Below are 25432 nucleotides of genomic sequence, written 5' to 3'. Positions count from 1 at the left end.
AGCTGGGGTTTTCAGAGTGCAATAATATACAGAATTCTGCAGGCAGGACTAATCTGTGTAAAATGTAATATTGGAGAGGGACTATAAGGACAAATATACAAATGCATAATTTAAGAGAAAGTGCAGTTACGTTTTAAATGCCTCCATTATGTAAAAATATTTGTTGTGGACATTAAATAATATAAATCAAACAATCTGTGTCAAGTTAACAGACATAATTTGGGCTAGATATTCAAAGTGAAAAACTGATTTGTTTAAATTATATACTATTATTATTTTTTAACTGCTTTACAATTACCATATCTATCAAGGGGTTCTGTGTGACAGTATATATGATTTATATACATAACAGACAGTTCTACTTTAAGACTTTTACTATAATTTTATAAGTGATGATTCATACATATTAGAAGAAGCAACAGCCCTTTTGTGAAATATACGGTTGCCAAGCAACTTTTGAAGTTTCGCATCCACCCACCAGGGCACACTCCAAGGAAAATGAACAGTTATAGTACACACTTTCCTTTTCAGCTCAGGATAAATTCAGCGTCATATAACTTGTCACCGTTTCCTTATACCCTTCAGTAGCATGCATTTGCTTTAAAATATAAACATCCTTCTAAATACAACAGATCGTGCTATTTCGGACCTGTTGGCATTTTGAATAATAATAAAGTCCAAAAAGCTTAGACATCAACACAGCTTCAGTACAACTCATTATCATCCTCAAATTCCCCATACAGCAGGTCAAGTACAAAGAAATCAAAATAAGAACAAACCGCTTTGAAAAAAAAAAAAAAGCTGAAGCTTAGAGGCATTTGTTCAAAATGTATCTTTAAGCATCAGTTTTAAACTGAAAAAAAGGTCATCAGAAGCCCACATCATAGTGTCTAGAGAGATTTGAATGTAGCTGAAAAAATAGCAAGTTTCAGTTTGGTAAGAATCCATTTCATATAACAATGAGGTGTGCTGACAAAATGTCATATCCCCATCAAAAGTAAATAGATGTAAAAAAAAAAAAAAAAAAAAAAAGGAAACTTCATCTCACCTCCTTCATTGTCCTTACTGTCAGTGCACAAAGTTTCCATGGCAACATCACATCCTGCTCCCCTCCAGCCCGGCTGGCACACACAATGCCATCCATTTTGATCCAATGCGCATCTTCCATTGCTGTTACAGAGTCCCGGGCAGCCTTCTGCCAAGACACAGACATAAGGAAAGTCATGACATGATTTGGGGATTCCACTAAACTCCAATTTTATTGAACAAAACATAGGACACTTACAGGCCTTCATAAAAAGCATAAACACTGTAACAACACATAAAGTGACAGAGTTATACTGCACAGATCATAAACTCCTAAGAAGCTTTGGTAATTTGAGGTTCCACCACCGGCACTGGAGACCTGTGGACACCAGCATCCTGATGACCAGATAGGACAGCTAATTTTTGATTTTCCTTTTATTTCAATATAAAAATAATTTGAAATCTGGTAAAACGAAGGGTTGTTTTTGGAAAAAAAAAAAAAACAAGACTGGCTGATCTATGATTGTTAGTCTGTATGATGTACAGATACCCCACCATTAGATGGCAGGACAGGTTGCAGTCATTACACACACTTGGCATTATTTATTACATTTGCTTAAAAGAAGAACAATTCTTATTTCCCATAGCACTCAATCGTGTCCTTCATTGACTTATCCCATACTGCACTGGGAGAATTCAATGAAGACTCTGACTGGTCCCCATAAACATGAACAGTTTTACCTTCAGATATTTGAATAAATAAGTACCAGCGATGTAAAAATGCAGCCAGTAAGCACTATTGAGATACACAATAAGCAGATTATGTTTTTTTATTGATTATTTCTAAAAAGCCATATTATCTGGTCCCAGGAGGTCGAAGACTTCATGTGAATTTACAGTGCTTTCCATAGTTGCACAAAGTACCCGCCGGTGGCAGTGATGGTACTTTATGCTGAGAGTACATTCCTTTTTCACATAAGAAGCAAAAGCTGAGAAATAAAGTGAAGCAGCTTAGCGACTAATCTAACAGACATTGGAGGGATCAGGCTGCAAACGGAGGGGACAGGACTGACAAGATTTCCAACTTAACATAGGAGCTGTGCAATTCTGGTTACTCAGGACGGACAAAATGAAATACCATAAGGACCACAAGAAGAGACATTGATAAGACTATACAAAAACACGGCTGTGACGTGCTTCAAGACATAGAGCAGAAAGTGAGGTTTTCTTTGTGACAGTCTCCCTAAGGCTTTTGCAGTGGGTTACCTTTATATCCTATCTTGTCTGCTTTTATGAGCAAGAAGGGAAAATTTATGAAACAAATGACAATAATTTAAAAGACTGGGTTATTAGAAAAAATATGCTTCAAAAGTCTTCAAGGCTGACAATACATATAAAAGTATCACGATAAACAAAACAAAAGTAGAAATGATAATTTCTGATCTGATTGAAGACTATAAAGCAGCGCTTCTACCAAGATACTTTAAAAGCAAAAGAAAAATAGATTTATTTTGTTACTGTCTGAGAATGGCCTCGGTCAGATAAATATGTACAGTTTAAACATTGGATTTTACATGTAACAGTGTGTAAAAGCATATGCTATGTCTGATATTGAACAGGTAGGTAATGAGCCTATTCATTCACATATAACATGGAGCCCGATAGTTGTAGAGCACAGTGTACAAACCAGAAAACTGCAATACACTTGCACAAGTATTACAGACAGCAACTGCCATGATACAGACCAACAGGACCGGAAAAAAACACAAAAAGTTGACAGAAGAAATAACCTTCGTAAACATTGTTCAAAACGCAAAATACAAGTTTTGGCTAAAATTGGACAATAAGATATTCCTGTGAAATTGAGCCCATGAACTTAGATTTGTACATCTGCTGCTTACTATACCTATTAATTTTTAATACTTTAAGAAGTTCCTTTTTCGAATTGTAGGGGTAAAAGCTTAAATTTTAAACAGGGGATACTTTTATCCACAGATAGCTGAAATGGTACTGGTTTAGACTGTGACTTATAGATATCATAAATGCTTTCTTTAGGTACAAACTTTTCACGTTCTTGATCCTCTCATAAAATATTATTCGCTTGCCATACTACACCATGCAAGTGCATGCAATGTCAATCGTACAGTAACACAATGATGGCTTGTGTTACCGCCGTCAGTTTAAGACTCCTCATTCAGAAATCATTCACAGGTGCATGTAACCAGCAATTGACCTCCTTCTTACCTGCTTCAATTGGGTTTTGCATTTCCATAGACTTGTATAGGAATTCTAAACACCCCTGATCTGAACAAAAGCCCATTGACACAAGCCCCAATGTATAATTTAAAGCTAGCTGCCTTTAAATCTTGCTAAATTAAAGACCCAGAGAAAGTATACAGACTAGGAAAGTCAGAAAAGTATCTAGAGCACTTCTGTATACTTGTCCTAAGTCTGTGCTACAATATGTTAAAGCAAGACACCCAGCATGACAACTAACACTTTCAGATGAAGACCTCTTCATGTTTATCTTAGGTTCCATTTAAGGACATCAGTGTACTGTTAATGGGGCTTGAAGGTGATGCTACAGATATGTTGTGCCCGCAGTCAGCAGTAAAATCCTGTAAAAGTCTATTTCTGATTGGTTGCTGCAGAACATATGGAACGTATAACCCCAATTCTGAAAAAGGTGGTATGCTGTGTAAAATCTACAAAAAAACAGAATTCAATGATTTGCAAGTCTCATAAACCCATATTTTATTCACAATAGAAAATAGAAAACATATCAAATGTTTACACTGAGAAAATGTACTATTTTAATAAAAAAAAATAAGGTATTTTGAAATTGATGGCAGTAACATGTCTCAAAAAGTTAGGACAGGACAATACAAAATTGGCAAAGTAAGTGGTACTAACAAGACAGATCTGAAAGAACATTTTGCAACTAATTAGGTTAATTGACAACAGGTCAGTAACATGATTGGGTATAAAAAGAGCATCTTAGAGTCAAAGTGTCTCAGAAGTAAAGATGGGCAGAGGACGAACATTCTGTGAAAAGCTCCGTCTAAAAATTGTTGAACAATTTCAGAATAATGTTCCTCAATGTAAAATTACAAAAATGTTAAATATACCGTCATCTACAATCTTTAATATCAGCAAAAGATTCTGAGAATCTACAGATGTGCACAAGAGACAAGGTTGAAACACAATACTGGATGCCGTGATCTTCTGGCCCTCTGACGGCACTGCATAAAAAACAAGCATGATTCTGTGATGGACATCACTGCATGGGCTCAGGAATACTTCCAAAAATCACTTTCTGTTCTCCATGCCATCAAAAAAATGCAAGTTAAGATCTATTGTACAAAGCAGAAGCCATAGCCAAACATTACCAGAAATGCTGCCATATTCTCTGGGCCAAAGCGCATTTAAAATTGTGTGTTGCAAAGTGGAAAACTGTTGTGTGGTCAGACAAATCGAAATTTGACATTCTTCTTGGCAACCATGAAAGCCTGCATCTCTGATGGTATGGGGGTGCAGTTATGTGAATGGAATGGGCAGCTTGCACATTTGAAAAGGCACCATTAATGCTTAAAGGTATATCCAGGTTTTAGAGCAGCTTGTGCTCCCATCCAGACGACACCTTTTTTAGGGAAGGCCTTGCATATTTCAGCAGGACCATGCTAAACCGCATCTATGACAGCAGAATGACTTTGTAGGAGAAGAGTCTGGGTGCTTAAGTGACCTGCCTGCAGTCCAGACCTTTTACCAATTGAAAATATTTGGCGCTTCTTGAAAAGAAAAATATGACAAAGAAGACCCAGGATTGTTGCACAGTTAAAATCCTATATCAGACAAGAATGGGACAACATTCCTCTGCCAAAATTCCAGCAAGTGATCTATTCAGTTCCCCAGCATTTACAGAATGTTGTTAAAAGAAGAGGGGATGCTACACCGTGGTAAACATGACCCTGTCCCAGACTCTAAGATGCTCTTTTTATACCCAATCACATTACTGACCTGTTGCCAATTAACCTAATTAGTTGCAAAATGTTCTTCCAGATCCTTCCTGTTAGTACCACTCCCTTTGCCAGCTTTTTGTTGCCCTGTCCCAACTTTTTGGGATGTGTTGCTGCCATCAATTTTAAAATTATCTTATTTTTTTCCTAAAATGGTATACTTTCTCCATTTAAACATTTGGTAGCTCTTCTATTTTCTAATGTGAATAAAATATGGGTTTATGACATTTTCAAATTGTATTTTGTTTTTATGTAGGTATTCCCAACTTTTTTGGAATTGGGAACGCGCACACACACACACACATACATACATTCATACATATTTTATATATATATATATATATATATATATATATATATATATATATATATATATATATAATATAATATAATATAATATAATATGACACTTTTGTATAAGCTGTATCCAGGCAAATATGCGTCAATCTACAGACCCCATGGTATATGTGAATATGAGTACAGTGCTATATATTATTGTGGCTTTGTAAAGTGTAGATTATGTAGGTTATCGCAGGACTAACTTGCAATGAAAAATTGATCTAAAATATTAATATAATAGGAGTGTGTGTGTAAAAAATTGGTTGTTTACTTTGCAAGAGAATTTTCACAGAATACCCTATTGCACAGAATACCCTATCATGGAAAAAACTTACAACCTACTTTCATTTGCACATGGCTGGATTATAGGAGCCAGCAGGGCTTCACTTCATGCACTAGGCTAAGGAAAAATTATCTTGCAAAGTGAACAGTCTATTTGCCTTTGTGCGTGAATGTGTGTAAACTTGTTTGGCTTTTAGTATTCCCACTGTATGGTATCTACGTAAAGTCAACATTTTTTGCATATTTGACTTGGTCAGTAAGTAGGTGCAATCCCTTTTAGTTGGTTAAAGGCGAACAGTGGCTTTTGATTTCATTTTACTAACAATATGAAACCTGGCCTGCCAGTTATTAATAAGGATATTATGTCTCCCTGACTCCAGTCTAATTATTAGCAGAGTTATCTTTGCAAATTGGAAGGCGGAATGTGCTTAGTGAGCAGATTTTAAGGCAAAGTACTTTATAAAGCTGAATGTGCCCGTTGCTTTTTTATTTCTTCCTTAAAATGTGGTTCCTAATTGACTTTTATCCCTGCATAACTTGATACAGAATGTTCTAATGGGCTTGCTTCCGCTTTATAATTAGGACCTTCAGAGATGAGAGGGCTGCTGTCTTAGTTAACCTGTTCAGTTGGGGACGTAACATTCGTTGTAGGTCAATGTGACATTAATAAGCAAATTACAGCGCTGACATTTTTAAAGGTGTATTAGGAATCCATTAAAGTGAAAGTGCTCACCCTGCAACAACGTTTTTGGCAAAGGCGTGTTAGGCCATCAATTTCAAACTGAAGGTTTTTTTAAAATACACAGCAACAAAAGACACAATGGCAACTTTTGGGGAACATGCACACACGGGCCACATTTTTAGGGAATGAGCGATGCAAAGGATAGAGCAACATTACAGCAGTTCCAAGAGGCTCCTTCATGGCGGCCATCTTTAAGGAATTCAGCATAGTCAAGACTACATGATTTGGGGCAATTCATTACTCTAAAGTCAAATGATTATGATTGTATTATGCACCAAAATGTACATATATGTCATAATGGATATTCCAGTAAAATTTATTTTTAGATCATCCAAACAGATTTTATTGATTTAGTGGAACTTCTGTATTTACAAAAGGGTATGCATTGTGGTTGAATGGTAGTATTAAAGATGGCTGCCTTCGACTTGCATTGCAATTTGCCAACGTGACTTTGGTAGCATTCCTAATTTTTTATCCTTTTAGAATCTGCATCAAGTTACAATTACACAGACATAACGAGTAAAGCTATAAAATTGGATTGGGTGAGCACATTCATTTTGCCACTGCAGGCTGTGTTGAATAAGCCCCACCAACTAAACGCTCCGCACCTGCCTATGCAAATCCTTAAAAAAGCGATTTAAATTGTAGTGAAGCAATAATAATTTCATAGAAATTGGCAAGGAAGATACAATATGAACATTTAAATGACTCTGATTGATAGTATTAAAGAAATTATAACATTTATTTATTAATTTCTTCCAAAATTCATCTTGTGCTATATATAATTAAGCTCTTAAGCTTTAGATTTCTTTTATTTTTTATTAACGTCTTTGTAAAATTGTGTTTTCCAGAGAAAAGGTTCACATTTATAACCTATTTCTGCTTGATTACCTTCAAAATGTTGCCTTTAAGAAAGCAATTTATATACCCACATATTCTTCCAAACTAAACAATATACTCCAGTTTCAAAAAAGCAGTATTGGTCTCAAGTTTGATAAGCCAGTCTAAATTTACTATAGCTATATATTTATAAATGTATTTTAGTATTTTATTAATATTACTCATTTATTAAAATGATTAGGGTGTAAAAATGTTGTATATTAAAGTAACATTTTTATGTTGAAATGTATAAAAGACAATTTTTTAACTGACCTCCTCTTTCTGATTAAACTTTGAAACTAATGAAAGCGACAGCATGGGACAAATGAATGATCAACATAATAAAAAAAACCTCTGAAGGTTACACTCATTTGGAATAAAAAAGGAGAAAAAATATCAATTAAATGGTTAACTGAAGAAGCTAATGCATTCAATATAAGACTAGCTGGAGTATTTTAATTGCTGGGAAGTTAAATGTCTATTTGTTTTTTAAAATAACTAATTAAGTAATATCAAATTAAGAAAACTTTGAAATAAAAAAGAAATGTCAAACCTAAATTTGCAAAACTTAGGCATGCATGGTTTTATTACAGAATAGCAAGGAAACAAAAGAGTGAAAATTAGTTTTTTTTATGTATAAATAACTTGCACATCATGACTGTTTTTAGTGCAGCAAACATTTTAAGAATTATATCAGGCTGCTGCAAATAATTCATATTTTTCCCACATTAACTAAATTCCAACATAACAAGGGTCGAGTTTAGCCTCACTGGAATTGTACTTAAAATCCTGAGCAGATACAGCTCCCCAATACTGGAGCAGTTACAGGGCAAAACAATTTAAAGAAATCCTAAATTTCTGTATTTTTCATCCCTTCTCAAACCAGCAGAGGTAATGCACTTGTAAATATAAAAAAAAATAACACAAAGAAAAACCAAAAGTGTAAAACACAATAAAAAGATCAGCAAATGCTATACATGTAATAATGCACACATACAAACAGCATTGTTCAAATTAAGGACAGGAAGGTGGGATTTATGTTAATGGTATTTAGCTGAAGATTGTACAACATAGAAAAATTGGGGTAAATATAGGTGTATATATACTCCAATTGTTGAAGGATAAACAAATAGAAAAAATACAGTACCTTTAACTATTTTATCCAAATAGTGAGCTTGTGAAGTTGAAAGGGGGGAAAGAACAAGACAGAGATTTCAGGACATTAACTGTTAGCAAAGGCATGCAGAATAATAGAGCATCTGAGGTTAGTAAAGATAATATCAATAGATCAGTATTATGGGGAATGTGATATGCATTTCCATATCAGAGATTATAGCTTATTCTACAGACTACAATAAAACAAAGAAAATGATGATTTGTAGATAGAAATGTATATGATGATTTATAGATTGTAAATACTCACTACTGCCCACCCATGCAGGAACAAGAAAAATGTGTACTATAATTTTGTCTGCCAGGGGACTGCATACTTCTTATTCCTATACAAAGAAGGCTATCACTATTCATGCACACCACGCACACCAAACCTATGTATGTTATAAATATTTAGTCAAAATGATTTGGCTTTTCTAAGTAACAAATTGATCACACTTTATGCTCGAATACACTATTTATATCCTTTTAGTCCTTTCTCCCTGCCATAAACTTTATATTATGCTTTAACTCTATGAACAAGAGTATAATTCTGAAGGATACTGGCACCTAATACAGTACACCAGTTCCCAGACATCTGCGTTGTAGCTAAAATGCTATCCAAATACACGTGTGCAGTTTATACTCTCTAAAGTGAGTCTTAGCGCAGATGTAAAATGTGTATATAGAGCAATCTCTATACCCCATATGGGTGAACAGAGATTTTACTGCACAGCTAAAGTCCCTCAATCAGTTGGCAAGCTCTGTGAATCTGAAGTGGCAGCCATATTCATAATAACCAAATTAATATTTGAGGAAAGGGTGTGTATTGATTTCACATGACTATTGATAGTGGTGAAATAACATAAACAGCCAGTCAACTACTGCTGAGTACACATTAGTACAATGTGATTGTACAATCTCACATCAATCTCTTTTAGAGTAACAAACAATTATGAAGAGCAAGAGTCTAAATAAACAATTCATGCAATTACATTCTGATGAACCCTCACACTATACAAAATTGTTATAGGAATGTTTGTAAGAATAAATGATATTGTGCACTTAAGCTGAAAAGTATGTGGCCAATCTAACACTCAATGGCAGCTCCAGAGAAATGGCAGTTTGGCTGGTGTTGGATCCCAGATTACATGCAAGTTACAGGTTCCTTTTCTATATGCTCTTTGCCATTAATCTGCATTAAAGTGGATGTAAACCCTCTCCTATACTCAGTGAAGTGAACAGCCTCAGATGATACACAGGGATGAAACAAATCTCCCTACATAAGTTTTACATGTATGTCTGCTGTCTTCAGCTTAATATACTGTTTAGAGAGTGAACATTGTGTTAGAATTTTTTCTTCTTGTTCCAGCAGTGGGAGGAGAGTCTTGGCATACACTGTGTGACAGCTAATTGGAGGAAAGGCACACACCCCCCTCCACATAGGCAGAGGAACGCAGATACTTGCAGAGCTGTGCTGTGAATAGACCAGCTATCTGCTAATCTATTTATAGCACCCTCCCCAGCACAAATTTTCAGCTGCTTTTATCTCCCGTGTCGGAGAACTTGTCAGAAGTTATCACGCTGATAACAGAAGAACGGAGCAGGAGAAAGCCATGGGACCTAAGGCTTTGGAGGGAGATAAGTAAACACTACAGATATATGTGCCCAGGTCAAATTTCATGAATCGGGTTTACATCCACTTTAAGAGAGAATATTCAGTGCTGTCCCTATTATCTTAAAACACCTAAAATGATATGCTGCTTTATAGCACTTCAGCAAAACGTTTTATCCTTTAACATCCTCTGTACACTGTGCTGTACATTCTTCACTCCCCGCTATACACCCAGATGTAAGTTATATACTCCACACTTCTCCTGCTACATTGGATATACCCTGCCACTGTCTGTTTTTCACCCTCAAACTTACCAGACAGAAAATTGCATTCTTTGTCATGGACCTTTATGTGCCCAAGTTTACACTTTTTGCTAGTTTGTATAAATTGAATATGTCTTTTACAGTTCCAAACTTAGTGGTTTACTATTTAGCTATAACATGTAAATCAAAATTGACAAGGAAGCCACAGGTGCCCATTGTCTTTTAATAGTTGGCTTGCAACCTGCTCAATGACTTTAGCATGACCCCATTTGGGATATGCAGACCAACATGTTCCTTCAAATGAGCTTCCTAATCTGCCAAAACACTTCCAAGCAAAGGTATACTTTTTGTCAGTCTCTATTGCACTGATTGCTGCTTTTGTCCTTTGTAATAACAGGCATAATCACAGCTGGAAAAATGCAATCTGATTTTACTAGACATTTCAAGTAAAGCCTCTTACCAGTGTAAATTACTGAACAGAAACTGTAGAGAGGCTTAAAAGCACTTGGATTCAAGGCAGCCTATAACAAAACAGCCATTTTAATTTACAAGCCCCATGCCTTGAGCCTGATCACAAGTAACTGCCATTTTAGGGAGGAATAATTCTCCTGCATGCTCACACAACCTAGCAATTCTTCCGAGCAGACACAGGCAATTATGTAAAACATCCAGCAAAGTTATGTATAGTAGTCGTCTAATGTAGAAGAGGATACTCTTGGGACATGGTTCAATTGGATTGGCACAACAGAATCATGTCTGAATTGTATCTTATAAAGCAAAGGTGAACAGTAACACATCTTCAGGAAATTACACACTGTTTATTGGAAATCAAACTAACTGTTTGTTTTGGAAAATGAGACCGGAAATTTTCTTTTTTTTAAGTGATAAAATATTGGCTTTAACTCTTAAAGGAATACTATTGTGATAATAAGCAAACAAAGATAAATACAAGGCAGCCTTTAGTTGCTAATCCTATTTTTTGACATTGATAAAAATCAACATTTGATTATTGAACTATCATGTAATCCTGGTGGTTGCTGCAATGACATTTTACTATTGTGTTCAGCATAATATGACTTTAGAACTGATTGAATATATTTCAATAAGATACCTTGGCTGTGTTATTCAAAACAACTTACAAGTATACAGCTTCCAGGAGACAGCTGACCAGAGAGATAATGCTAAGCAGAGAGTTAACAAAGAGAGAACATAGAGCTTCATGAGTTAATGGGTCCCCATGCTCTTGCTTGTTGGCCCATTACTAAATCTGGCTTTTTTGTTCTATGGATTTTATTGAGGAATTGAAGCATATTAGTAAGCAGATACAACTACAACAAGATAAATGTGAGAGATTAGTTTCACTTAAAGTGGATATAAACCCTCTCCTATACCAAGTGAAGTGAACAGCCTCAGATGATACACAGGGATGAAACAAATCTCCTTACATAAGTTTACATGTATATCTGCTGTCTTCAGCTTTATATATTCTTTAGAACGTTCAGATTGTTTTAGGAGATTTTCTCTTCCTGGCTAGCACTGCAGTGAAGCCTGGGCATACAGCCAAGACAGCTGATTGGAGGAAAGGCTCCCCCCCCCTTATAGGTAGAGAGCTCTGGTTTGTTGGAATCGTTCAGCTCTGTGCTAATCTATTAATAGCATCCTCTCCAACACAAAACTCAGGCTGCTTTTATCTCCTGTGTCGGAGAACTTGTCAGACGTTCTCAGGCTGATAACAGAAGAACGGGACAGGAGAAAGATACGGGACATAGGGGTTTGAAGAGAGATAAGAAAACACTGCAGATATATGTGCCCAGCTCAAATTTCATGAACTGGATTCACTTTAAAAAGAAGCCCTTGTTATCTAGATATTTTACTTTCATAAAACTACTTAAAGGAGAAGTAGGACCAATGCTCTTTTGGCCATACTTCGCCTGTGGGTCACAAGAGTGCACTTAGTTCTGCACTCCTGTGACCCATATAGAGCGGACAGTGGGCTAAAGTCCGCTGTTGACTGATGTTACACAGCCGGTCCAGGCTCTGCAAGGATCCCAACTTTAAAAATTAATGAGCAGGCTGCTGAGAGTCTGAGTCAGCCACCCCCTGCACAGTCCACAGTTCCAGTGAATGCTGGAGGGGCAGAGATGAGAGCCAGTGACCATCAGTGAACACTAAGAACTGAGCGATCTGTGGTTTTTGATCTCTCAGTTCTCAGTGTAGAGGTGGTGGGGAACAGAGGAAACATCGGACTGATACTGCATCCACCTAGCTGGATGGATGTTGGAGGTTTGTTTTTTATCCCATACCTCTCTTTTAACTGAATTTTGTTGACCCAAGATACATTTTTTAAAGCTTAACCCCTCTAAACATTGACCATCCCTTGATCACTTGCCATCTGGGCCAATTCTGACATTTCTCTCAAAGATGTAAAAATCTGTGTTTTTTTGCTAGAAAATATCGTAGAACCCCCAAACATTATACATTTTTATTTAGAAGAGACCCTAGGGAATAAAATGGCAGTTGTTGCAATTTTTTATGTCACATCATATTTGCGCAGCAATTTCTCAAACACCGCTTGCGTTTGCTTCTGCATTCAAGCACGAGGGGATGGAGGCATTTTTTTATCGTTTATTTTTACACTTTTCCTTAAAATTGTTTTTTTTTTACTTTTATTCCTATTACAAGAAATGTAAACATCCCTTGTAATAGGTATAGAGGGCATGATGGGTCCTCTTTACAGAGAAATCTGGGGTCTGTAAGTCCCCAGGACTCTGCTCTATACTGGAAAGCCTGAGATAAAAAAAAAAAAGATCTCAAGTTTCCCAGCAAAAAAAAAACAAAAAACCGGCAGTGTTTACATCTGGCAGCGCTGGAAGTGACATCATGACGTTGCTTCCTGAGAGTCATAGAAATGGTCGGTGGAGCTGGTCCACGGTCAGCTCTATGGTAAACTGCCGCAGTCAGCGGTTTCATTCTCCAGCTCGCCAATTGCACAGGCGAGATGGGAGAAGCATCGGAGGGTGGCAGGAGGGGGGAGGGACGTCCCTTCCCACCGTCTGTAAAAGCAACAAGCAGCTAAACAGCCACTATGAGGGCTTTTCCTTTGCAGGGAATCACCTGCTGAAAAAAAAAGATATCTGAATGATGCCTGCAGATATCTCCACTTAAAGCCCAGGATGTCTTATGACGGCCTCCTGATTAAACAATAAAAAAAAAACTATTATCTATATGGGATAGAAAGGTCAGTGATTTTGCAAAATATACAACATTATTATGACCATAAAATTGAACAAAACTTTTCTTATAAACTTGTCCTTTGCACTCGCTCGAGAATGAGCTTTGTTTCCCTTGTGACCACAAGCAACAATATTTCAGAAAAAGAACAATAAATGGCACACCAGTTCTATTAGTGCTCAATGCTAACAAAACACAATGGCAGCAACATAAATCAGAAACTCATCAGACACACAGCAGGTGGGGTTTTTTTTTCTCCCCTTAACTCAACCCTTGTAACAAAATAGCCTCTCTCCTGCTCCGGTGGACCCCTCACTTTAAACTACGCTTGGCTACAGAATGTTTGGGTTCCAGTGAATCAGTGGTCAATGTTCAGCTAATGATTGTCTCTGCCTATAAAATGGTAGCCTCCACTGTGTGAAGACGACAAGAACAATTTTACGATGTTATGACATAATTGCATCTACGTGTTTGTTAAAGCTATGTCTGCTTGAAAATGACTTTGTTCGAGGTTAGCAAATCAATACCCTGGCTGTATAAGAAACATTTTATTTCGCACACTTATCTATTGTGTTATAGGTTGATGGGAAAATAAAAGGGAGACAAAAACATGTAGATGTCAACAAGAGGTTTTTGTGAAGCGCAGAATAAAAGCAGACAGGTATTGGATTTGGTGTTTACATTAAAGGCTTAACAAATAGAAAATATTGACCAATGGTGCCAGTAGATAAGGTGTTTACCTGAAATGCACCTATTAACCCTCCAACTTGCAGAGTTATAAATAAAAAAGATATCAGGCTATCAAACTACTTGATGTAATTGGAGAAGTGTAATGTTTTAAATTGGCCTCATCGATGATTTAAAGCAAACCTGTCTTATGCCAGTAACCCACACACAAATATTTAATAAGTTTACTGATGTGCTTAGGTTGCAGAGAAGTGGTTTCTGTGCCTAATAACAACACACCTTTTCCCTGCAGTAGGCACCGCATGTTCTATTGCTAAGGCAAAGAAGTGAAGAATGCAAATTCTAATAGTAATTGCCTACAATAATCCTTAACATGTTGTGCGATTCTTTTACTCAGCTGTCACAGAGATCTGGAAAAGGGTTACTGTAGCTTTAGGAGCAGAAATCACAAATAAAGTGTATTAGGCCAGGGGGAATGAGAGAAGAGAGTCATTTTTCCTTGCCCCAATTTAATATCAATATTTGAATAACATTTGAAATATTGGATCAGATGACAGGATAAAAATATTTTTTGTTGGCTGAAAACCACAACGCATAATCTTAAAGATCCAAATCCACTCATTAAAATCTCCTATTAGCTTTAACATGTGAATGTGATTTCAATCACTTTAACCAGTTGAGTCCCAGGTTTCAGGTGGCTTTGGCTGGGGTTCTGAGCTGGAATCTCCAACTGTCGCATCAGCTGGGGTCCTTCACCAAATTCAGGAGCTGAATTGAACAGTCCCCGGCCTGCTGATCCTGCGCTAAAGGTGCACTTTATTGCAGTAGCTGTAAGCACAATACATAAACAAAGGGAGGCTTGGCAAAGGAGCGTGACTGCCGTGACATACACAATGCGCATGCTCAGAATGCCTCAGCCCTTGTTCTGGGATTCCTACCATAGCACAGCCGCCTTCCGGGAATCGAGATGAACTGCCAAGGCTGGTACCTGTGTCCCTGATGACAGCTACCACTGATGGCTCCTCTTAGACACTTCCTAGACATGCCTGCTTTACATTGGTGAAATGTGAGTTGCCAATTGTTTGACCAATAATAAACATATTGGGGGTTATTGACGAAAGGCAAATCCACTTTGCACTGCAAGTGCACTTGGAATCTGAGGGGTAGATCTGAAAATGAGTGGAAGCTCTGCTGATTTTATCATCCAATCATGTGCAAGCTAAAATGCTGTTTTTTATTCTCCTTGCATGTCGCCCTTGGATCTACAGCGACTGCACTTCCACGTGCACTTGCAGTGCAAAGTGGATTTCCCTTTAGTAAATAACCCTCATTGTTACATCTGCACTTAGAGGTGCTTCTTCTTTTCTGTTTTATAGCTTTAAGTACAATGCTTGTGTTTACAGAGAAAATGATGTGATATCACAAATATTGTTACAGCCCTTCCTGTCAGTCTAGAAACTAAAACAGAGCTATAGCAGCTTCATCCTGTCTCCCCTTAGGGCCCTTTCACACTGGGGTGGGATCGTCGGTAAAGCGCCGCTATTGTAAGCGGCGTTTTACTGTCGGTATTCGGCCGCTAGCGGGGCGGTTTTACCCCCCGCTAGTGGCCGGGAAAGGGTTAAAAGCCACCGGAAAGCGCCTCTGTAGGCGCTTTGCCGACGGTATAGCTGCGCTGTCCTACTGATTTCAATGGGCAGGAGCGGTATACACTCCGCTCCTTCACCGTTCCGAAGATGCTGCTAGCAGGACTTTTTTTCCCGTCCTGCCAGCGCTCAGCTCCAGTGTGAAAGCCCTCGGGGCTTTCACACTGGAGAGACAGCAGCGGCTGTGTCGGGTCGGTTTGCAGGCGCTATTATTAGCGCAATAGCGCCTGCAAACCGCCCCAGTGTGAAAGGGGCCTTACAGTAACAGATCACAATTACAAGTGTTTTATTGCTATACAGCTACAATACTCTGCAGGGGGGCGGAATGAACATAGGTATATAGGTAGTTGAAATTCCCAGAAGGGTCAACTGTTAAAGAATTTGCTAGGGACAGTGGATTACAGATTCGCAGGCCACCAGAGAAGAATCAAGCATCTTCATTTGAAACAGCAATCCTTCACCTTTTTTTTAGGAGGAAAAGCAACAGATGCTTTAAAGCACCTAAAGATATAAGAGAAAATTTGCCTGATCCAGCCATACACCTTTGGTAACCCCCTCCTCCCTTACATCTTGCTGGCAACTTTAGGAGAAGAAAATATCAGACGACATGTAGCTTCTCATCCAATCCTCCCCCACTATCCTGGGGTAAGTTGGAGCTCATGTGTTCCACCCTCCCTCATCAAAAAAGCCTAAACTTGGCAGTTTGTAGATGATATTAAATGAGAAATATCTTTTGGGTGACTGGATTGTGCATGAATGGCAGGCTGCTATCTAATCTGCAGTGGAGACATGGCGATAGGTCGACTTTGAGAACCCCTTATTTAAAAAAAAAAAATAAAAAAACTTGGCCCAACTGAGCAACATTCTCGTTTTATATGAAATACTAGCAAATGTTTGACTGTTATGAGTGGGCACATTAAAAATATTTTTTTTTTTCTAAAACATCATTGTTTTAATGTATAGACCCCTCTACCGTTAAAATACAAAACTAAAAAATCAGCTACTGCTATTACTACACTCACTGATTGCAAGTATTACAAACAAACATTAATTTAATCAGTGCTCAATCAGTGCACAGCAGTAGTGCATACATGTAATTTGCACAATGATAAATAAGTTAAAAAAGAATCTCTTGAATCTAATAAATGAACTCAAAATGCCTTTTGCAGTGTTGCGCCCACAGTGTGGTGGGCAAAAGGTGTCACACCCTCAAAGTCCTCATGACAAAACGCATCAGGGCGGAACCATACGGCGACCGGAAATGACATCAGCACGCCTGCCGGAGGTGACAGGCACTGCCACCGAGTTGTCTCAGTGCAGGCTGAGATGCCAATACAGACATCCGGGGGTAATCTGACTGCAATTTGTGATGTGATCATTGCCTATTTTTCTTCCATGCTTGTAAGTGCGTTTTTAAAAAAGGGAAGGTCTTTCTAATAAACTTGTATGAACGGGATTACACTATAGAGCTGTGCTTTATTTTTTGGAAAGTGTGATAGTGTGTGGTACATTACCTGGAAGTGTGGTGGACCTACACGTGGATAGACTTCAGAGTGATATCATTAGTATATGCTTCATACTTACATATATCTGGAGAGTGTTGAATTTAAGGGAAGCGGTACTCATTTGTGGTGGTGTTGGTAACAAGCATCACGGATTTCGTTTGAGTTGCCTTCCATGGATGTCACTCACATAGAGACTCACTTTATTCATGCATGGTGGACTGCGTGTTAACTTAATTCCCATTTGTTGATTGTGTGCATGGATATATAAACCCAAAGTGTGAGTGCCAAACTGCTAATCGCATTTTGAGTTGATTTATTAGATTCTTTATGAACGTAACTATCATTGGGCAAATTACATGTATGCACTACTGTTGTTCACTGATGAAACACTGCTTAAATTGTATTAATGTAAAAAAAAAAAAAATGTTCATTCTATAAGGCTAGGCCATCTATCAAAAATATGCAGCAATGCTTGCTGAAAAAACGAGTACTAAATGTATTTACCAATATTTATCTATCTATCTATCTATCTATCTATCTATCTATCTATCTATCTATCTATCTATCTATCTATCTATCTATCTTCATCAAAGTATAAAACTAAGGGTCATAAAATTTGCCATTTCCTCACTGAAATCTCCACAAACCTGAGAAAAATAGAAATGCTATTATTATCACAGCTGACCAGGGAAATAGTTAAGTCTATTAGGCTGATAACAGCAGTGTCTTGAGGGCCTGAAGAAGCTACACTTGGCTTACAACATTGTTATTCTAAGCGTCCTTTGCAGGCCATGTAATATGTCAGGAAATGCTAGTCTACTATTATACGTTCTGAGCGTGGCCGCCTTTAATGACTGCTATTAGCATCCCATTAAAGAGGCACCTAGGTATCATCCTTAGATTATTCATGCACTAGATTCACTAGATATGATAAAATGAGACTAGTCTCCGAATAAGTATATTAAAACCATTTATTCCAATCAGCTGCTGTTTTAATCAGCAGGAACAGCATGCCCATTGATTTGATGTTCATTAATTGGTACTCACTGCTCTATTTTATTACTGATTATCCTGTCATAATGGATTATAACACTAACATACTTTGCTTTTCTACTTATCTATCCCCTTCTATGAGAACCTATGGAGGCTGCGTGTGATTTAATCATTCTGTATTCATAAAAGATTATGTTTTAAGGGCTAATGTTTAGCATAAGCCAAGTACATACATAAACTACTGAGATTACGGTCTGAAGATCCCTTAGCCACATAATTGTTCAAGACGTAAACATTTATATTTGTTTTAGCAAAGCAAGCAGTTTTTTGGGGGGTTTTGTTTCCACTAATCAGGTCCTCTTGGCAATGGCACATGACTGCATATCACTGAGAATGACCAGTTAGGGGAGGGGATGTCTACAGTACTTACATATACAAGAAATATAGCAATGAGCATATGATTTTTCTGATCCAGCCAGATCAGGTGACAATCATTTCCTGTCTAAAGGAAGGCTAAGAGGGGTATTCTATCAAGCATCAGGAAAGCAAAGTTGGAGATGTTCCCTACAATGAGAATGTTGCTTTAATAGATTTATATTTTTACTTTACATTGGAAAATTAACACATGAGACCAATTGCAAAACATAATAAAAACACTCATACTGATTAAAAAATTGTGCATTTATAATGTTTATGCAATGAGGCCTGCAAAGATATGCAACTGCAATCAGTGTATTATAGGTGCAATGCTCTGCCTCCTGCAGGCTATTCCTCCAGTCATGGGTCTGGACCAAGGTACAGACCTTCAGTTATGGGGTTAGAGGTAGTATTAATGTACTACAGGGGAGTGTTAGATGCACTAACAAACCAAAGCCAAACTCCAGCTTACTCTTTATAATCAGTTACATCAATTCTTTTTTTTTTTTGTTTACCTTTTGGGACAACGGTTTTGCATTAATAAATCAAAGCTGATCATTTTATTCACTCCTGCTAGTATTAAGTGGTTTGCCTTATCTATGTAAGCTGATACATTCTGCTGGAGAGCTTGAGCTTGTGAAAAATAACAGACTTACTGGTCAGCTCATCAGATGAAGATATATGAAAATAGTTTTGTATGAAAATAAACAAAACATATACAATCATCACATCTAAGAATTGGTAAGCTGCAATATAATAAATATATACTTTTGGGTTTAATACCGCTTTAGGAATTATTTATTGCTTTCTGTCTCTGCACAATTCCTCGCTTTTTGTCTGCTAAAACCATTGTCCTCCAGACAGAAAGCAACTGAAAATATCTTTAATAAAGCCCCAAATAGTAGTAAAAACCAACAGTATTTTTTTATCCTTCTCTGTTCCAAAAAAAAACAAAAAACAAAAAAAAAAAAAACTTTAGCTAGACTTACATCTATCATATCTATCATATCTATCATATTTCCTATTGACACAGTTTTCAGATTGATAATGCAAGTTTGCTGTTAGTATGTTAAAAGCTGAACATTTTACTCTGATTATTTAGCAGTCAGTTTCCAAGTCTTTCTTAATTGCATGGCTTCCTGTACAGTTTATGACAAATTAACTGTTGGGGAAATCATCGTACTGTACTTGATTATGCACATCAGAATCCTAAAATTGATTACTAGATGAACTAAACAATCTAATTGGTATTAGGAAAAATTTCAGCCATGGAAACCAGTGGCATGTCTGCTTAGAATTATGGGGCAACTACCCAAGATGTCACAGAAATGATTATTGCTAAAGCTCGGAAAGTTTGATAATGCTACCACTAAACTCCTGTCTACATTACTTAGTGCTGGTGTATTGCTCAAATAAGGTACTTTTAAAATGATATGTAATGCTACAAATAAAAAAAACTACAGCTGTTCATAATATTAAAACAAATATGTTAAAATACATTTTAAAGTGGTTGTAAACCCACTTTTTGGACTTCTACCTATAGGTAAGCCTAGAATAAGGCTTACCTATAGGTAGTGGAAATATCTCCAAAAACGTGCGCTATTTAGAAGATATTTCACTTGTAGTCTGCTGAAAATTCCAACGGCGCAGGGAAGAAGCGGCACTTAGTTTAGTTTAGCCTGTGCCGTTAATCCCATGCACATGCGCGGGAGTGACGTCACATGGCTCCGGCAACTCACAGAGCCGGAGTCCGTGGGCCGGAAGGAAGAGGGGCCAGAAGATGGACGCTGCCTACACAGGGGACATCACTGGATTCTTTTGCAGGTAAGTGGCAATGCGATGCATACTAGCCCATTATACTTTTCATTTGCAGGCTTTGCAGCGAGCAAAAGAGGAAGTAAAACCCATTGGGGTTTACTTCCTCTTTAAGATCTGAACAATGCGCTTTTGCTTGAATGTGTTTCCTCTGGACCAAGATCTGCCATTGTACTACCTGGTGCTAAAATGCAAAATGACATTGCATCTATTCTAAACAGTGGGGGTCATTTCAAAAAGTCAAATAGACTGTGCTATTTGCAAGTGCGGTTGCACTCATTTTTCCCAGAGCTTAGTGAATGTGGTGAAGCTCTGCCGATTTTCATCATCCAATTATATGCCAGAAAATTGCTGGGTTTTTTTTGTTTATTTTTCTTGCACCTGATTGGGTATTCTTTACAAAGTGAAGCTGCACCACATTCACTAAGCTCTGGAGAAAATAAATGCACCTGCACTTGCATAGTCTCTTACAGTAAATCAACCCCAGTGTTTCCTTGTGGGAACCAATGTATGCTGGATTCTAGTCGCTCACATAATCCTAGCAAACGTTTCTGGAAGCCCATTGTTTTCATGGGAATTGTGACATGAAATGATCCATAGATCATTTAGGATCCTCTTTACTTGAAGCTATCATTTTAATTGCATGCCAGGGGCTGGGACATGATCTAGATGGGAGGAGAGGGGTCTGGAGGTAGACTTGGGTCATGCCTATACAAATCCTTCATATATTAATTTATAAAAAGCATCACATTGAGTTTGCAAGAACACAGACAAATTAGAGTATCTGCTTACAAACATTCAAGGCAAAAAACATTATTTTACATCTTTATAAGATGACATTTTAAGCTTCAAAGAGATAATCAATGCTAAACATGCGAACAGACAGACATGACAACATCACGGCAAAGCCCAGACTCATAAGATACATCAAAATCACCATATATATAGGAGCATTTAAAATTTACAAATCACTTGCAGAAATCAAATGCACATTTCATTAAGGTTACATGCAAACACTCCTAACAAACATGACACTTTTACAGCCAAGTCCTCTGGGAAAAATCTTACTGAATGACAGTTCTGAAAGCTGCTCTCTGGTTTTTGAATAATAGGGCTAAAAAAAAAAAAAAATAGAACAACGCTGTTCTTATTTTCTGAGGAGTCATAATACCTAATTATAAACGCCATGTACTCGGGTGCATTATAACATTACCAGGTCTGCTCCAAAATTTCACATTCTGTTCTGTGAATATAATCTTGTGGCTTTATTCCCTGTAATTACCAGGGACTCAATAAGTGCATTAGGAGCGTAGTCACTAAGGGGAGACAGACGGAGAGTAATAGGCACACCGAGAAGGAGGCTTGAGAATAGCACAGTCATAAAAAGAAGGGAGGGAGGAGAAGAATTGTAATGGGCAGCAGGAAAACACGACTACACATATGCCGTTGGAATGTATCAGGACTCACTAGAGACTTTTCTGAATGTGGATTTTACCAGGAGAAACACACAAGGAAGCACATATTGTATTGTAAGCATGTCTGGGGACTCCAGCTCTAGCAAAACCTGCCTCAGAGCCATTATCAGCTCAAAACATGCTGCGCTGTCTTGTGATGCACCGTTATCCCAGATGTTATGCTAAAACAATACGCTATGCAGCAGGTAGCAATGCAACTTAGAACAAGAATAGAACAGCGAACAACAAAAAAAGGAATTTCATTGTAATATATACACAAAGAATATGGACACTCGAAATCTTAAAACTGCATAGTTTGAAACAATATATTCAAAAAATATATAGGGAAAAAAATGGGGAAGGACAAGTAGATGAATGGAGGACCAAACCATGGTATTCATATGACATATAAACTTTATTGGAGCAACAAAAATGTATAGTTGAAAAAAATACCCTCTAAGCACCATAAAATAGTGTTTAAAAATATATTAAAGGGACAACGTCATCACTCTAAAATATTGAACAACCAAGACATTACTGTAAACATGTAAAGTAACCGCATGAAGCATAGATCACGTGCATTTCCATGTATCTGAGCCACAGTGGTCTATAGGTGGATTTATCCTGAACACAGAGGCATACTTGTCCCTTTTGGGCTGATTGTATGCTACATGTGTCAAAGATTTCCACGGGTGTCGACCAATTAAAGAACTATAGGTAGAGGATCTCCTGATACCTGAGGAAATAATGCACCGTTGATTTTTACAGTTGCGTAGGGCTATAATAGAATGCCAATTAATTATACGTAGACTGTTCAAAGGAAGTCTTTGGGTATTCTCACAAGTAGCATGGCAGCTGTGTTGCACAAAAATGGGGATTCCGTTTAGATAGATCCAGTTAAGGCTTGTCCCAATGACCCAGATTAGGTGCATCCAACTCGCTCAGAGAGATCTATCTGATGTGTATCTGGATCCAATATATGTCAGATCTCTCTGAGCGAGTTGGACCCACCTGATCTGGGTTACTGGGACAAGCCTAAACCATGTATATGCTAATTGGCTATTCAAATATACATCTAAGGAGGACATTGTCTCTACCTGATTACACTGCCATAATGTTTCATATAACTGGATCTAGCTAAATGGGATCCCCATTTTTGTGCAACACAGCTGCCGTGCTACTTGTGAGAATACCCAAGGACTTCCTTTGAATAGTTAATGTATAATTAATTGGTATTCTATTATAGCCCTATGCAACTGTAAAAATCAACCGTGCATTATTTCCTCAGGTATCAGGAGGCCCTGGACCTATAGTCCTTTAATTGGTCGACACCCATGGAAATTTGACACATGTAGCATACAATCAGCCCGGAAGGGACAAGTATGGCTCTGTGTTCAGGATAAATCCACCTATAGACCACTGTGCCACAGATACATAGAATTACACGTGATCTATGCTTAATGTGGTTACTTTACATGTTTACAGTAATGTCTTGGTTGTACAATATTTTAGAGTGACGACGTTGTCCCTTTAATATATTTTTAGACACTATTTTATGATGCTTAGAGGGTATTTTTTATAACTATACATTTTTTGCTCCAATAACGTTTATATGGCATATGAATACCATGGTTTGGTCCTCCATTCAATTACTTGTCCTTCCCCGTTTCTTTCCCTATATATTTTTTGAATTAACTAGTCAAGTTGTGGAGGTACCCCACCTACACTAGACAAATTGGTCTATTTTTGCCCCAAAAAATTAACAGTAGTTTGAGATCCATATTTTAAATTTGTTTTCTATCGAAACAATATATTCACTTAGTGCTAAAAAATGTATAGTAAGTTATAAACAAATATATACCGCGCTGTCTCAAAAAAAAAAAAAAAAAAAAAAAAAAAACTAAAGCAGCCAGCACAGCAGTGGATAAAGTTGCAAAAATGACAAATAGGGTGAAATGTGCAGCGCTTATGTGATCATATAAACCATAACAAATAATATTAGTACAGAAAACTTGAATAATAAATGATGTGCTCAAAAATACTCCAAGCAGTCCTCTATTATGACATGTGATGTCTATAAACAGAGTAACTTGGACGTGTGATGTCCAAAAAAGAAAAAAGTCAGTGACAAGCTTCAGTCATGTGTGATGATAATCCTCAACCACATGTGGATATAATATAGTGACAGTCTTTAACTTTAAATATGTATGATGTAATAACAGTTAATAGTGGGTCCACCACCAAAGACACCAGAAGCTGCTTACCAGAGGGATTGAACTCAAATAGGTGTACACCTAGTGAGTCAATCAAGCTTTGTGGTATAATATACCAAGGGGATCAGATGCTCTATCCAGATATGACCTCCAGATGGACCTCCGAACAAGTGTAAGGTATGGATGGACTCAGTAGATATAGGCAGTCAGCCCCATAATTAAAAGAAAGAGGAAGGCATATAGTGTAACTCCGTATGGAAATTTTAATACATAAAAAGCAAAGGAAATACACTCACGTGTTAAGCAGTAAAATCAAGCGCTTGTATAAAAGAAGACAGTGGTCTCAGCATATCCTTCCAGACCTGAGTGCTGAGACCACTGTCTTCTTTTATACAAGCGCTTGATTTTACTGCTTAACACGTGAGTGTATTTCCTTTGCTTAACAAGGCATGAGACTCTGCAGAACAAGGCATGGCCATGTTGGAAAGGGGGGTATGTCAGTGATAGGGAATCAGCTGGAAGGAGACCACAGACAATATAGATCACTAGTTTTTTGCCCTATATCTGCCTTTTTTGAGCACAGTTCCCACAGCTGAGGTCCTCAAAGTGCACTCAGGACTTAAAACACATAATTTAAAAGGTCTTGCTATGGTTGGCTGTGGCAACAATGACCCTTTTTTATTTCAACTCTTCCAATGCAGATACACAATAGGAGATTTAATATTGCCATGCCTAGTCAAGCATATGGTTATGTGTTTCTTTAAATTTGTAATTCTAAAAACCTGTGTCCTTATCACAGACATAATGCCATAAACCACATTCACACTAAACCAGATTTTACTTTGGCTGCTTCTCTAACAGTATTTGTAATATAAAAACTGGGATGGCCCACAATTTCCTTCAACTAAACTTTGACAAGACTAAAGTAATGCTTATTGGCACCCCCATCAATTATGTAAGGCTAGTCCTAATATCTTATCTATCGACTGCACTGTACTTGACTTTCTGTCTAAATTAAAAAAAAAAACTAGTGGTGATATTTGATGCTAGTTTAACCTTTGATCCACAAGTACAAAATGTTGTCAGAACATCTTTTTTCCACTTGAGAAACATTGCTTGGTTGCTTCCTATGCTATCATACACTGTAGCTGAAAAGCCGA

The 25432-nt window shown here is 37.4% G+C and overlaps 1 protein-coding gene across 12 annotated transcripts in view; it reads right to left on the bottom strand.

Moving 5' to 3' along the window:
- The window catches only part of TENM3 (teneurin transmembrane protein 3), a 1659985-nt gene that overhangs the window by 181862 nt on the left and 1452691 nt on the right, over positions 1–25432 (bottom strand). For 7 of the 12 annotated variants that reach the window (XM_073606803.1, XM_073606789.1, XM_073606818.1 and 4 more), the window contains 3 exons: positions 8432–8458; positions 2293–2313; positions 1049–1195 (listed from right to left, as the gene is read on the bottom strand). In XM_073606803.1, the coding sequence (XP_073462904.1) occupies positions 1049–1195; positions 2293–2313; positions 8432–8458 (195 nt within the window). The remainder of the gene's footprint in view (positions 1–1048; positions 1196–2292; positions 2314–8431; positions 8459–25432) is intronic. The other 5 variants (XM_073606809.1, XM_073606866.1, XM_073606827.1 and 2 more) reach the window with 3 other exon arrangements.

This window comes from Aquarana catesbeiana, linkage group LG01, assembly GCF_042186555.1.
Source record: "Aquarana catesbeiana isolate 2022-GZ linkage group LG01, ASM4218655v1, whole genome shotgun sequence".
Taxonomy (NCBI): Eukaryota; Metazoa; Chordata; class Amphibia; order Anura; family Ranidae; genus Aquarana; species Aquarana catesbeiana.
The sequence above is the reverse complement of the archived record's forward strand: the minus strand, read 5'-3'. Positions and strand labels throughout refer to the sequence as shown.